The sequence below is a fragment of the Anabrus simplex genome, chromosome 3 (assembly GCF_040414725.1).
Source record: "Anabrus simplex isolate iqAnaSimp1 chromosome 3, ASM4041472v1, whole genome shotgun sequence".
NCBI classification, from domain to species: Eukaryota; Metazoa; Arthropoda; class Insecta; order Orthoptera; family Tettigoniidae; genus Anabrus; species Anabrus simplex.
The window spans coordinates 461,149,270-461,164,610 of record NC_090267.1 but is presented as its reverse complement, the minus strand read 5'-3'; the positions used below and the strand labels follow the sequence as shown (position 1 = coordinate 461,164,610).

General features: G+C 38.8%; 1 protein-coding gene across 3 annotated transcripts in view; it reads left to right on the top strand.

The window, feature by feature from the left end:
* The window catches only part of betaCOP (coatomer subunit beta), a 94,940-nt gene that overhangs the window by 16,293 nt on the left and 63,306 nt on the right, over positions 1–15,341 (top strand). For all 3 annotated transcript variants that reach the window (XM_067143552.2, XM_067143553.2, XM_067143551.2), the window contains exons 3-4: positions 2,093–2,322; positions 12,107–12,276. In XM_067143552.2, the coding sequence (XP_066999653.1) occupies positions 2,093–2,322; positions 12,107–12,276 (400 nt within the window). The remainder of the gene's footprint in view (positions 1–2,092; positions 2,323–12,106; positions 12,277–15,341) is intronic.

Here is a 15,341-nt window from a genome sequence, read left to right as displayed (position 1 = left end):
GGCTAGAAATAGCCACACAAAATTTAAATTTAAAAGTGCTATACAATAAAACTTTCATCTAAGGAACAATAATTACACATGTATTACAATTAAATAGTAGTTTGGCATGATTATACAATTAAAAAGTCATTTAGTATTTGGCTACACGCTAACAAAGTAACAGACACATTTATTGAGTGAGCCTGCCAGAACGAATGCGTGCGGCAAGCGGGTGAATCATACCTGTGTCCATGACTTGGGCAAAAATATACCCCTAGTACCCTTCCTCATAGCACATGCTATATTCATGCTGCTGCGCGAGCCTCGACGACTTGCTGTGACGCTGTATGAATTTGTTAGCCACAACAAACGATAATTTGTGCATTTTTGCCAAGTATTTTTCTTAATAATTAAAGAAATTAAAGGAAGGAAATAGCTGAAAAACAAACTAAAAATTACTTTTTTTTATAATTTGTAGTTTCATGCGATTTTTAAAAATAATAGTTAAGTTCTTCAATCTGCCGAAACTTTAAAAAAATCAGGTGGCTGAAATGGAATATCCTTTTCCCCACAAGGTGGGGGGCAGGCAACTGCCCCCCTTTGCACCCTTTAATCGCAGCTACTGTTAGCAGGAGAAACTGTATACTCGAAAACAAATAACTGCTGCCTCCACCATTTCTTATGCTGTATTCTGGTATTAGAAATTTCATTTTGAAATTCCTGCATTTAGAAATGCTTTAATCTGTTGTTAATGGTTCTTTTCACTTGCCCACTGTGTTAGTAAAGTTGATTCAAAACAGACTATAAGAACTCGCTGAAGTCAGAGACATTGGAAGATCTGCTGCAATAAGAGAGATGATACTTCAGTGCATAAAGAAAGTGCCATACAAACATGAAGTACTGAAGTATGTATTTTAAGATATTTTTATTTCATTGTAATGATTTCGTAGGCCATTAAACCATATATATTTGTAAGTTTAAAAATATTTTTTCAGTGTGTAAAAGAAATTCATATAAGAAGGGGGAGTAATATTTTATAATTTGAGTATGGCTGCTGTCTTCCATTTTCAAATTTCATGACCTTTCTTCGTAGCTGTTATTGCTACTTTTGCTTTTGTGTGCAGTCTGAAAGATTTTAATATAGTCTGCGGTGTCACGCCCAGATACCTTTGAATGAATTTACTATTTGTAATGGTTATTTCATTGCTAAGATTCTATCTTCTAAAGATACATGTCAGAAGATTTGCATGGTTTTTCCTCGATGTTTAATTTGTTTTCCTCTGCCCAGACTTGTAGCGCATTAGATGTTTTTTGCAGCTCAGTTTTATGATGGAAGCAACAACCATATCATCAACGTACATGTATATCTTTGCTGACTCCAACTCCTTCATTATTCTGCAGGCGTTACGGGTGGCAGTAGTGAACAACATTGGCTGAGGGAATCACCATGTAGCATGCTGTTTGCTTGGATAAGATCATGCTGTCTGACACTCAAACTGTGTTGACCTCTAGAATGTTTTGGGTCAGAACTGTCAGCTCGTCATTTTCTTTTATATCACAGATTCCAATTTGGACGATGTAACGCTTCTGCTGAGCATGTCAAGGCCTCAGCAAAGTCAACAAAGACTGCCTAAAATTTGCCATATGAGTGTCTTAGAGTGTCAATTATGCACCCTATTAGGTTTCAAACTACTTGTATTTCTACCGAGCAAGTGGCTGCATGGTTTGGGTCATGTATCCGTCAGCTTGCATTCGGGAGATAGGTTTGAACCCCACTGTTGGCAGCTCTGAAGATGATTTTCCATGGTTGCTCATCTTCACACCAGAAAAATGGTGGGGCTATACCTCAATTAAGGCCACAGTCGCTTCCTTTCCACTCCTAGCCTTTTCCTATCCCATCGTTGCCGTAAGATCTATCTGTGTCAGAGCGACATAAAGCATATTGATAGCAAGTATTTTTTCCTGTCCTCAAACCGAATCATTCATCATGAAATTTTACATGTAATCATTTATGTGGATAAAAAAATGAGTTCTTGAATATCCCAATGAGTTTGAGGTAGTACAGTATAACAATGTTTGTACGTTATGTGCTTTTTCTCTTTCTTTGTTTTAGAGAAGGGTGATACAAAGGCCAAAATAGAAGCTCTTAAGAAGACTATTCATCTTATAGCAAGTGGAGAAAGGCTACCAGGTCTTCTCATGACTATTATTCGCTTTGTCTTACCACTGCAAGACCACATGATTAAGAAATTGTTATTAATATTCTGGGAAATAGTTCCTAAGACCACTCCAGATGGAAAGTTGCTTCAAGAAATGATTTTGGTCTGTGATTCATATAGGAAGGTATGTGACTATTGTTCATTATTTTTGATTTTTGTTAAGTTTTGTATTAAAGTTTCATAATGTGCAGTAACTGTGCTATATAGTTTTTGCCATTATTATTGTAGCTCATAGTAGATTCATTAGTAAGGAGAGTGAGGTCTGCTAGTCTTAGTGTTGTGGGAGTGTTATTGTTGAAGCTGCAGCAAGTTATCCCTTGTAAAACTGTAACCACACTGATCAACAATATGCTGACCGAAAGTCTCTTCTGTGTCGTCATGTAGGTGATGACCTTAGTCATCTTAGGAAACTAAAAAATGGCCTTCCCCAGGGATCAGTATTGGCACCTCTTCTATTCAATCTCTACATATCGGATATTCCTGAGACAAAATCAGTAAAATTCTCTTACGCAGATGACTTAGCCATTGCCATTCAACATCCAGATTTCAGCCATGCCGAGGCCATCCTGACGTCTGACCTGAATACACTTAGCTCTTACTTCCGAGACTGGAGACTACAACCCAGCATGAATAAGACAGAATCTGCTTGCTTCCATCTCCACAACAAGTTGGCTAATACAAAACTCCAAGTATGCTTCAGTGGCTCAGTGCTAAAGCACAATCCTAAGCCAAAGTACCTCGGGGTAACGCTGGACTGAACCCTATCTTCTAGAAAGCATCTTGAAAACCTCGGATCTAAGTTGAGATCACGCAATAATATTCTACTTAAATTGTGTGGAACTTCATGGGGTGCTTCAGCGGACACATTACGACGTACTGCGCTTGGCCTCGTGTATTCTGCAGCTGAATACTGCTCTTCAGTATGGCTTAACAGTTGCCACGTGAAGAAAGTAGATGTACAACTTAACACCGCCATGCATATCATCTCTGGTACTCTGAAGCCTACTGCAACGCATTGGCTGCCAGTCCTGTCCCACATTGCTCCATCAAGCCTGCGACGTTCAAGAGTCCTCGTTCAAGAATATGATAAGATCATGTCCAATCCAACTCTACCTATCCACAGGAATGTTGCAGATCTCTGGAGACAAAGGCTGAAATCCCGTAAGCCACCAATGAAAACAGCTAAGAATCTAATGGATGCTGGTTTCAGTTTAAAAGAGGAATGGAGAGAGCAATGGTTTCGTACAGCTCCGGAGTGGCCCAGCCTCTTTAATCGAAATCACGCCCCAGCTGGTTTCAGTTTGCCAAGAACGTGGTCATCACTAAACAGGTTTCGCACTAATTGTGGAAGATCTGCATTCTCCCTTCACCAGTGGGGCTTTAGAGACTCTCCAGCGTGTGATTATGGTGCATTGGTCCAGACCATGCATCATATAATGGACGAATGCCCTCTGCATGCTTGTGGTGGAGACCGGAAAGACTTTGCTGATGTCTCAGTATCCCTAGTGCAGTGGATAAATAATTTAGATATCCATGTATAATTGTTCCCTACTTAGTACCATGTATTCTTTGCAGGTTTTTCTTTTGTATAATATTGTATATACTTGTCCATTATGTAAATTTCATACGCTTAATAATAATAATAATATTGTACATTATTCAGTAAATTCAAAATAAGTAATGTTACCTAATCTTCAGGAAATATTGAAACAGGAAATTCGATCCTCTAAGATATTTCATCTACATTTCCTTAGTAAATTAAAATTAGGACTCATTTTAGCTTTTGCAGTGAAATGGATTTGAGTAATTCTTGGGTAAATATCGATTATCAGAGATTAGATGAAAATTTCTAGGAGTTCATTTCTTCATTTCTACTTCCAATGCTGATTAATAAAATATAATTACAGGCCTACACATCACATCATCTTGTTATTCTTTTTATACTAATTTACTGCAAAATAAAAACTGTTATTGTGGGCTACCTTTTAAAGATAAGTGCATGGTCTCACAGACTTTTTATATTTGATAATTGGACGGCGTTATGCATCAAGCAGCTATGCATCAAATCTTAGTTTTGAGCAAAACGCCTTTGAAGGATTTCATATTTAAAATGATCTTAGAAGAGATATTTTAATGAAAATAAAGAAATATTTGGTGCAGTTACATAATGTGGTGCGTGTAATGTGATTATTTGGAAGAAAACTCATTCAGTGCAATATTTTTCTTGTTTTCCTCAAATTTAACTTAGCCATATTTGCAATTTGCGGACCGGAGATACACATGAAGCGGTTAAGCGCCAAACTGTGGCGGTTAAACTTGTTGATGCTCAGGGGTACGGAACATTAAGTTATGCAACAGTAGGTCAAGTGCCACTATGCGAGATTTTATTATTAATGACAAAGACCGAGCTTGATAGCTGCAGTCGCTTAAGTGCGGCGAGTGTCCACTATTCGGGAGATAGTGGGTTTGAAACCCACTGTTGACAGCCCTGAAGATGGTTTTCTGTGGTTTCCCATTTTCATACCAGGCAAATGTTGGGGCTGTACCTTAACTAAGGCCACGGCCGCTTCCTTCCCACCCCTGGCCACTTCCTGTCCCATCATCACCATAAGACCTATCTGTGTCGGTGTGACGTAAATTAACTTTCAAAAAGAAATTAATAACAAAGAACCAGCAACAGAATATTAGGTTTTCAATACCTATTATTATTTTATTATATAACAATTTCAGAGAAACATACAGGCAAATAAGGGTCGAACTTGTAAAACTAATAGCAGAAAAAGAAGGAAGTGGTAGTATCATTACTATCTGTCTACCTGACGAGGAATTAAAACCGATATTCTTCGAGGTACATCTTTACCACCTGTGCTACAACATCTACTTCAAGGCCTTAATGGATGGTTTATAATTAATTGTTAACCCTGGAGAGGGCGTGTCACGGTCTTTTTGACCGGATTCAGAGATAAATGTTTATAGTTGTTAACACAGCGGGCCACTAGTTTCCATCCCCTCATTACCTTGTATTAGACTCGTCCACTATCAGTATGCATAAACAATTAACCCCTCATGCTCCTCAGTTTCAGCCTGAGTGCATTGTTTGACGGACCCGTGACGTATGCATGTTTATGAGTTAAGTTTTATTTTATGTTTTCAGTTAATATGATAAGAACGTGTCAGTTTTGTTTTATTTTCATATAAATAGTGCCTTCGTATATACTGAAGTCCAACACATCATGGATAGAAATAGAGAACGAGAAATCGAAAGACTTTTAGGAAAAGAACATTCGCCTCAAGAACTGGAAGGTCCTGGAAGATGCGCCTACTGCAGCTGAAGAAAAGAACAGAAAAACCAAGACTAGATGCCGTGTATGCCAGCGACATATCTGCGAAGAACACTCGGCAGTGACATGTTTGGTGCGGTACGGAAAGTCAAGAATCAAGTGATGACGTAGAATGGATGTCAGTTGTTTAACATCCAATTTTTGTATTGTTAAAATACCCTTGAACGTTCAAAATTATTTACTGGTTTTGTAACATTAAAAGTATTACAAGTTGTCCATTTCATGACCGTATCGATGTTTAATCAAGAAGTAAGTATAAATAACCACCTAATCGATACTTTATTAATGCCTCAGGCAAAATTGAATAAAATTTAAACTTACAGGACATGTTTCGACCACTTAGTGGTCCTCTTCAGCTGTATAAATAAAGAACTGAAAAGAAAAACATTATGACAATAAGCACAAATAAAATTTCTTTGGAGACTCCTTTGATAAAAATGGAGGTCATCAGAATAGGTCATCTTGCCTCTCGTTCTTGTTTGGAAAAGATGTTTATTCTGCGCTGTCTAGAGGGTCTGTCTTTGAGCGCGACCTGGTGAAGTAACGATGTGATACAGTTTGACAGTTCATGGAAAGCTCTGGAGAGAAGGGAAGTAGAGTTTTATCGTCATCTGCCATGGGATCCCATATGAAAGAGTCCAACCACAAATTCACCAATATAAAACAGGACCTTCAAATTATATGTATGATTAATATAGGTAATCTTATGAACAACCTGGAAAACATCCACATCGTTCTTGATAAATTGGAAAACGGTAAAGAGAATCTCAACGAAAACAACGAGCATAAAAACATCTTATATGAGAATATTACCAAATACTTAGAATGGGTAGACATGAAACAGACTAGACGAACAAGAGATATAATCAAACACGACATCGCAGAAGTACAGCCCAATCTCCCTCCTCCCTCACATGTTATTTTAGATGACGATAAAACTCTACTTCCCTTCTCTCCAGAGCTTTCCATGAACTGTCAAACTGTATCACATCGTTACTTCACCAGGTCGCGCTCAAAGACAGACCCTCTAGACAGCGCAGAATAAACATCTTTTCCAAACAAGAACGAGAGGCAAGATGACCTATTCTGATGACCTCCATTTTTATCAAAGGAGTCTCCAAAGAAATTTTATTTGTGCTTATTGTCATAATGTTTTTCTTTTCAGTTCTTTATTTATACAGCTGAAGAGGACCACTAAGTGGTCGAAACATGTCCTGTAAGTTTAAATTTTATTCAATTTTGCCTGAGGCATTAATAAAGTATCGATTAGGTGGTTATTTATACTTACTTCTTCTACATTAAAAGTAGTTTTCGCTTAATTTATGCTATTTTGTTCCTGACCCGGTCTAAAACACTGTGCGCGCCTCCTCATGGGGTTATTGTAATGCGCCCTCTCCAGGGTTAACATAATGAAAGCTTATGACCTTGCTGTATTTATGACTAAAGTGATTGGTGAAATTATGTTAATTAAATCCAAACAGCCAGCTGTACACTTATAGTATGATACAGTAAAGAAACAAGCATGCACTAATGATAATGCACTGTAGACCCTGTAGCAATAACACGTACTACATACCTGTGATGTATGGGAAGATCTTACAAAACGCCAAATAACATTTGGCAAATCGATTCTTTGAATAAGGTGGATAGACGGTTGATGCTTAACTCGTAACCCCACAGTATGATAGTGGTGCTTACGTTTTTCTTCTCTTACAGCTGTTTAAATTGAAACAGAGCCCGTGAGTATTCGAATAGATCGACTCTTTAGGCGATAGATGGTACGAGTATTCCGTTTTATGAAAACTGTCACTTAGCCGGTTGACGCATAACTCCGTCCAATTCTTGTCCAATATAGGAGATTCTCAGCAATAGGACAACATATAAATGACTATAAACATAGTTTTCATGATATCAGTCATGATATAGACGTCATCGAAATAATGGGGAAAGGTCCTTTACTTGACTTAACGGAGCAATGTTTCATTTTACTAGATCAATACTATAACCCTAACTACAATCTGAACGATTTGTCCGGAAAACCTCCAATATTGTTTGATACACTTATTTCAGTAATTAACAATCTTAAAATACCAATAAATCAATCAGTATACAGAATTATACGTAACACGCTTGCCTACTACCCCCACCGTAATCCATGCCCTCCCGACCAATGGCCTCAAATTACTGCGATCACCCCTTCCCCTACATAATACACTCCGCCCCTCCGCTAGTGCTCCCGGTCTGTTTACTGTCATTTCGGAAGGCAGTTCCTCTCCAACTTTACTCTTGTCAACTTGGTGCTCGAGGTGAGTTTCTACTTACAAACAAAAGTGTTTTCCTTATCTCAGTTTCTGTTACGCTAATACATAATATATTCCTTCTTTTAGGTCCGTCTTGGTTCAGGATATTTCTAGAATCTCAAAATCCTTTGAACGTAATGTTTTTCAAGAAATCCGGTCCACCAGTCTACTATTATCAAGTCTATCCATAATTAAGGATACTACAATCAAAATATAGACTAAAAACGCACATTAATATTACTAAAAGCCATTGTATTCACAAAGGATTGTCACTTAACTTAATACTTTACCAAGGCAGAGTGAACACTCTTTATAGTTTGTAAACATTCATTTTACTAGGAACTGTTTTTCACCAAAGACTTGTACTACAATGGACCTCCATACCAAACACAAAAATGTTTAATGTTTCAAAATGACATCAGCTGAATTTATTTTAATGTATGTCAATAACTAAAATGTATAATTGGCCAAGAAACACTGAATGCCCTTAATATCTAAGCAGCTGTAAATTTTTAAGAGATTGATTTTAACCAAACTAGATGCTTAATCAGCATTTTGCAACAACTACAAGGAATTGACAATGTTTTAACTATTTATATCCAAAAGATTGTACAGAATTAACAAATTATAATATATTGCATAAGAAGTATGCTAGTAATTTCAGTTAAAAAGTTTTATGGTGTACACCTAATACACAAAATATTTTAAGAATATGGTTCGATTTGCACATACATACATTTTAAAATTATGTTAATATAGATTTGTATAATGCCTTGTAACAATTTTTCCGTAGGCTGATGTCAAATACAGTTGCCGAAACCGGTCCCTATATTGAAATCTAATAAATATGTGATGGGGAGTATGGGGAATGTTCAAGTTGTACCATCCACACACTGTTGTAGTATTGAATAGGTGGAAACAATTACCCTCACTCCTTAATGTAGATATGGATTCAATACGGACCAAAATGTTTTTGACTTTAAACATTTCTTGTATGCATAGTTCGAGGATACTTTAATGGTTTAGGCAGCATTAAGCCGAGCCCAACTTAGCACACTGGGGCAAAATGCTGGCGGCCAGAAATGGGTTGGCTGGAAAATTTGTAATGTCCAATAATGGATAAACTATGTTCAAATTGTGGATTTGCTCATTTGGGACGAATATTTCAGGTTCCCTTTGGGAATCAACATCTATATCATGTGATGTAATTTACTTGCCTAGGGAGTTTTCGTGGAATGAGAGTTTATATATATATTCATATATTCAGTTCTTGGGATGATCGGGTGGGTAATCTAAGATTATATCATTTTACCCTATTGTACAACCTGTGACAATAAAGTTTGGTGATTAGTCCTGTTCTATGAACATAGATGAACAATCCAAAGTAGTGACCTTACTGTCCTTTGAAATAGTCCCCTCCCATAACTATGCACTTCTGAGTTCGGCGATACATGTCCTGGAAACTTTGCAAGAAGGCTTCCTTTGGGATGGTGTTTAAAAGCCTAGTCATGTTTCATTGGATGTCAGGAATATCATCAAATCTCTTTCCTTTCAAAGCGAGTTTGAGTCGTGGGAATAGGAAGAAGTCTGGAGGATTGAGATGTCGGGAGTATGGGGGATGTTCAGGTTGTACCACCCACATTTTGTGCCATGAACTGTTTGACAATATTGGCTATGTGTGGGCGAGCGTTGTTTTGGACAAAAAACCATGAACCTTGTTGTGCGTACTGGGGTCGTACCCTGCGTAGACATTTCATGAAATGGGTCAAAATTTCAATGTATCTTGCAGCATTCAACGTTGTTCCCTCAGGTGGAAATTGCATGTGGATTGTTATGGAGTTACCCGTGGAGCAGAAAGAGGTTAAAGAAGGTGCTGGGGTGAATGGGTCTATCTACAATATCGAAATCAATTTAACTTGAACTGAAGGTTATATTTTTTCAGAAAACAACAACTTAACAATTTTCACTTGATGAACATAAAACGTATCAGGTACAAAGTACTCTTGAAACAAGACTAGGAAAGCCCGAGATTAGTGATTTTATAGATCCTAGGCTTCAGGCCCATAATTTTACAATTTCCAGAGCTCCCAGCTCAAATTTACAATTCAAAAATGAGAACAAATTTAGTCAAGGGCAGAAATCCCCTAATTCAAAGAGCACTTGCTACTAAAATTACAATATCTAGCCTTCCAGAGGCACTCGTTAACCTTACCAAAACTTTGAAAAAGAGCAAACAGGCTCTCGGTTCCTTACTGCCTACCCAAGGCAACATGACATCAATCTCTGGTCTCTCAAACCACTATTTACAAATGGAACTTATTTTTACAGGGGTATTTAATACCCAACCTACTGGGCCTTCATGTCAAAAGAACAGGTTAGATAACTGGCCCAGACACAAGGTGAATGGAGGCATATTGCGCTCCAAGATAATGAACACTTAAAAACCTAAAGGGCTCTAGGCCGATGAAACAGGGACTATTCCCAAACTACTGAGGTGACTCGTATGGAAATCATTTTAACACATTACAGGGAGAAAACTGTTACAAAATGAAGTCACCTCAAACCAAGATAAAGGGGAGCTCGAGAGGGTACTTCACTCTCTGTCCCTGGTCTACAGATAAAGATTTTATGAACTTTTTACATTAGCTGGAAGAAAGTTACATTTTAGAAAAGTAAGTTACATGCTTAAAGATTCGGACCTTTCCCCTCGGGTTAAGCTGCGGAGGTAGCTATGACAAGAAAGATGTAATTTTATGTGGCCATTACCTTATAGATGTTCTGCTGCCGAAGAAAGAGGCCGCCCGCCTCCTGCTTAAACACACACACACTCAGATAGACGACAATCAATTGGCCAAGAAACATGAAAAGCCGCAGATTATAAACCCTCTGGGAAGGTTCGAGATCATTCAAGACTAAACCAGCCACACCCTCTCAATTTAATTGGTTAATCTCAAAGTTACACTCAGAATCGAACAAGAAGCCTGTGATAGGTTGAAAATTAATTACAGAAGTTAGTGATTGGGTAGATTCAAAACTGGCGGAAAGAAAAAGGAAATATTGCCAACCCAAAAATAAATGAACATCAATCAGTTACAAAAACCTAGAAATACAAAACTTCTTTAAATTATAAATTCTTTCACTTTGCACCAGAGGGCATGATCATAAATTTTTTAGTGGTGTCATCTGTAGAAAAATGTCCAAACTTCTTGATGAATATCAAAACAAAACAAGGAGAAATTCATTCAGTTTAGGAAACTTTACAACTAAACAATTTTTCAGTGGTGACATCTTCTGATTAAAGTTCTATTTTGTTGCGTTATTGGTTTCACTTTTGATTGATAGAGGAGTTGCTTTAGACGCTAATTTTGAATGCGCGGCGTTGAGTTGTACCTCACGGTACATAGATAATACTTTGACTATCGAAAAAGGTGATGAGCATCGTTTTGATGCGTGACTTTTAGGCTCTGACCTTTTTCCGACGAGGGGATCCCGGAGAACGCCATTCCATGCTTTACCGTTTCATTTCAGGGTTATACCTGAGACACCAGGTTTCATCCTATGTGACAATACAGCTCAAGAAATTTGGTGTCGCATCCGCCGTTTCGACAAAATCCTGTGAAGCCTCTAAACATGCCTGCTTCTGATTGTCAGTCAAGTGATATGGCACAAGACGAGAACACGTTTTCCTCTTCCCTAACTTCTGCGGGACGATTTGTCACACAGATTCATGGTTAATCTGCAGTTCATCGCTATCATGCGCACAGTTAATCGCCGATCGTTCGTGATTAATGTCCTCCCCTTCTCAATGTTTTTGTCACTGATGGCGGTCACCGGTCTTCGGCTACGGGGGTTGTCAGAAACACTTTCTGGCCTCGTACACATACTTCAGGGACAGTGTTTGATCTTCATAAACACGTAACAGCATCGTATGCGTTTCTTTTGGTGTCTTGCCAAGCTTAAAACAAAACTGTACATTGATCTTTTGGTCGTTCGTGTTCCTGTTCGCAGTTCAGAACTAATGCACTAAACACGCACTGCGTCAACAGGTCTTACACGGCACACACACGATGCTCAACCGAACAACGGTGGGAGCAGGTGGTCAAAACCTGCTGCTACGCAGGTGCAGCGTTGTGTGTTGTCAGTGCTGCTGGATTGACCGTTCTGACTTCATTCATCAAACTTTATTGTCACAGGTTGTATGATTAAAACTTATACTTGTGAAAATTCTGGTGATGTCATGTTCTAAATGTATTTTTTTCCTCTATAGGACCTTCAACATCCCAATGAATTTTTGAGGGGCTCAACCCTGCGCTTTCTGTGCAAGCTGAAGGAACCTGAACTGCTGGAGCCTTTGATGCCGGCTATTAGGGCCTGTCTTGACCATAGACATTCATATGTTCGGCGAAATGCTGTTCTTGCAATATTTACAATCTACAGGTAACTTTTTTTTGTTTGTCTGTTACTCATTCACAGAATGGTGTAATGTATTGCCCATTACAATTATGCTCCTGGGTTCGAATTTTGGCATGAGGGATAAGAGCCATGATAAAAAGACCACTTGTCAATTCTTCATACTACTCGGATGTTGTTTTTGTTTCAAATATCAGTCATATCAGTCCATCTTACAGAAACCGGGTCACTAGCTGCTTAATAACCTTTTGTTGCAGTTGGCTGTTTCAGGCCATTTGAAAGTCCAGGGAATAACATCTTGTTTTCTGAATTTGATGGTAGAATCAACTCATGCTTTTAAAGTTCCATGCCCATTTTTAAGCCACGTTTCATTGAAATAATAAATTATGAAACTTCATGCACAATAGCAGTTGGGATCATGAATCTTCCCCTTATTTGGAGACCCCAGGTTCAGTTCCTGGCAAGGTCAGGGAATTTTACTTGTCTACATGAGAACAGATGAGGAGCTATCCGAAGGTGAAATAGCGGCTGATCTAGAAAGCCGAGAGGATTCATAATGCTGACCATGTCACCTCATAATCTGCAGGCCTTCGGGCTGATTAGCGGTCGCTTGGTAGGCAAGGCCTGCCAGGGCTATAGTGCCATGAATTTTTAAATTTATAAATGGAAGTGATTGAACAGCCTCCGTGGCTCAGGCGGCAGCGCGTCGGCCTCTCGCCGCTGGGTTCCATGGTTCAAATCCCGGTCACTCCAGGTGAGATTTGTGCTGGACAAGGCGAAGGTGGGACAGATTTTTCGCCGGGTACTCCGGTTTTCCCTGTCATCTTTAATTCCAGCAACACTCTCCTCTATCATTTTATTTCATCTGTCAGTCATTAATCATTGCCCCAGAGGAGTGCGACATGCTTCGGCAGCTGGCACAATTCCTATCGTCACTGCAAGTTGGGGGCTTCATTCATTCCATCCCTGACCCTGTCATTGACTGGAAAACAGGTTGTAGGTCTTCTTCAAATGGGAGTAATTAAAAAAAAGTTTAAATTAGAACAGTACTTGGTCCTAAGTAGCGCCCAGACCATATTTTATTTCTTTACTTGTAGACAACTGAAAATTTGGATGAACTGCAGTTTGCAGACTTAATTTGGTATCACAAATAATACCTTTCTTCAAGTTGAGGATCAAGTAGTCTGAGGTACTGAATTCCATGTGTTGGTAGATTCATCATAATTTCTGAAAAGAGCTTGATGGGAAACTTTAGTTTTTGATAATCGTAACTGTGTATCTTTGCCTTTGCAGGCAGCATCTAGTGTTTACAGTGCACTGTGTGTTCAGTTTGGGCTAGAACAAATTTGTTACTTTCATTGACCTGTCTTAGTCTGATCCTTCCTTGGCTTGGACATGATGAAAGTGACCGAGGTATGAGCAATGCTGGTAGTGCCGTTCCTTCTGCAGCCAGCCCCTGTTATGAATGGTGTGAAAATGTTGCTCATAGGGTCAGTTGAAGCAGGCATTTCACTGGGCTTGGCAGACTGATATCTAATAGCAACTTCTGGCTCAGTGAGGAAAGCAACGGGAAACTACCTCACTCCTCATTTCCCTAGTACACCTCTTCAGTGACGCCTGGGCTGATGGTGGAGCTGTTGAGGTCTAAACCAGCCTTCAGGCTGAGCACTGAATATACATACCTATGTATCACGAGGATGCTGTATGTGAGTAATTGTTATGTTTAGTTATTGTTATATGAACTGTTTATATTGGCAGGTATTTGGATCACCGAGCTTGATAGCTAGAGCCCTGTACAGATATACAAAATATTATCTGCATCCGCGAATGGTTATCCGCAGATATTGTAAATATTTAGCTACAGTATATTACAAACAAGATATTGAAACGGATGGATCTGTAAACATAATACAATAGGCCTGATACCAGGCACCAGACCTCCCCCTCCCCCCACAGTCGCAGGTTTATGAGGGATTTTTTCTTGCGACAACTACAGACGTATTCAGTAATTGAGGGCAGGAGCCACTTAGAATTAGGTCAGATTTACGGCTTTATGGTCTCAAGGCTCTTTATATATCACCATTCTCCCGTACCAATGTCAAGGGTTGCCTAACCACAAGCAAAAATAAGGGTATACCTGAGTGAAAGTTAATAAATTTAATTATTTACAAATTATCAACAAAATTGTCCACACTGCATCCTCCAAGACACTAGCGGATATCTGCGGATTTATCCATGGATATCAGCATCCGTGCAGCACGCTATCAAAAGCTGCAGTCACTTAAGTACGGCCAGTATCTAGTATTAAGGATATAGTCTGTTCGATCCCCACTGTTGGCAGCCCTGAAGTTGGTTTTCCATGTTTTCCCACTTTCACACCAGGCAAATGCTGGGGCTGTACCTTAATTTAGGCCACGGCTCCTTCCTTCCCATTCCTTGCCCTTTCCTGTCGCATCATCACCATAAGACCTATCTGTGTTGGTGTGATGTAAAGCAACTCGTAATATTTGGATCTTTTGTTGAGTGAAGTGGTTTAATGGAATAGATTTTATTATTATTATTATTATTATTATTATTATTATTATTATTATTATTATTTACATATTTTACGCCCACATTGGAGCACTTACATCAATAAATTTGAGTTAATTTCTTCTTTTTCTCCCAGAACTTTCTCATCCTCTCTGACTTGAATATATAATATATATTTTAAAACACACAGTTTTAAGAGATTTTCATTTTCTCTGTAAATCAGTGTAGGTGAGGACAAAAAATATACACCTGCTGTTAATTAGATATGGCTTAGGGAGGTGCACACCTGCTCCTGCAATGCTTTAACAAATACTTCACTGTAAAACTTATCAGTGTATTACCTGCATCTTTTCTTGTATCCTGGGAGATTCTGAGTTAATTCTTACGTCTTTTATTAAATCCACGTTTGAACATCAGTCCTACCTTTGGACACCCCTTCCCCGTTCTCCTTTCCTTGCATCTCCAACTTCTCCTGTCGTGAACAACACAGCTAATGCCACTTGACTGCTTGTTAGTGCACACTGCCACTTTGTAGAATACACTTTCTACTCTCCTGACTT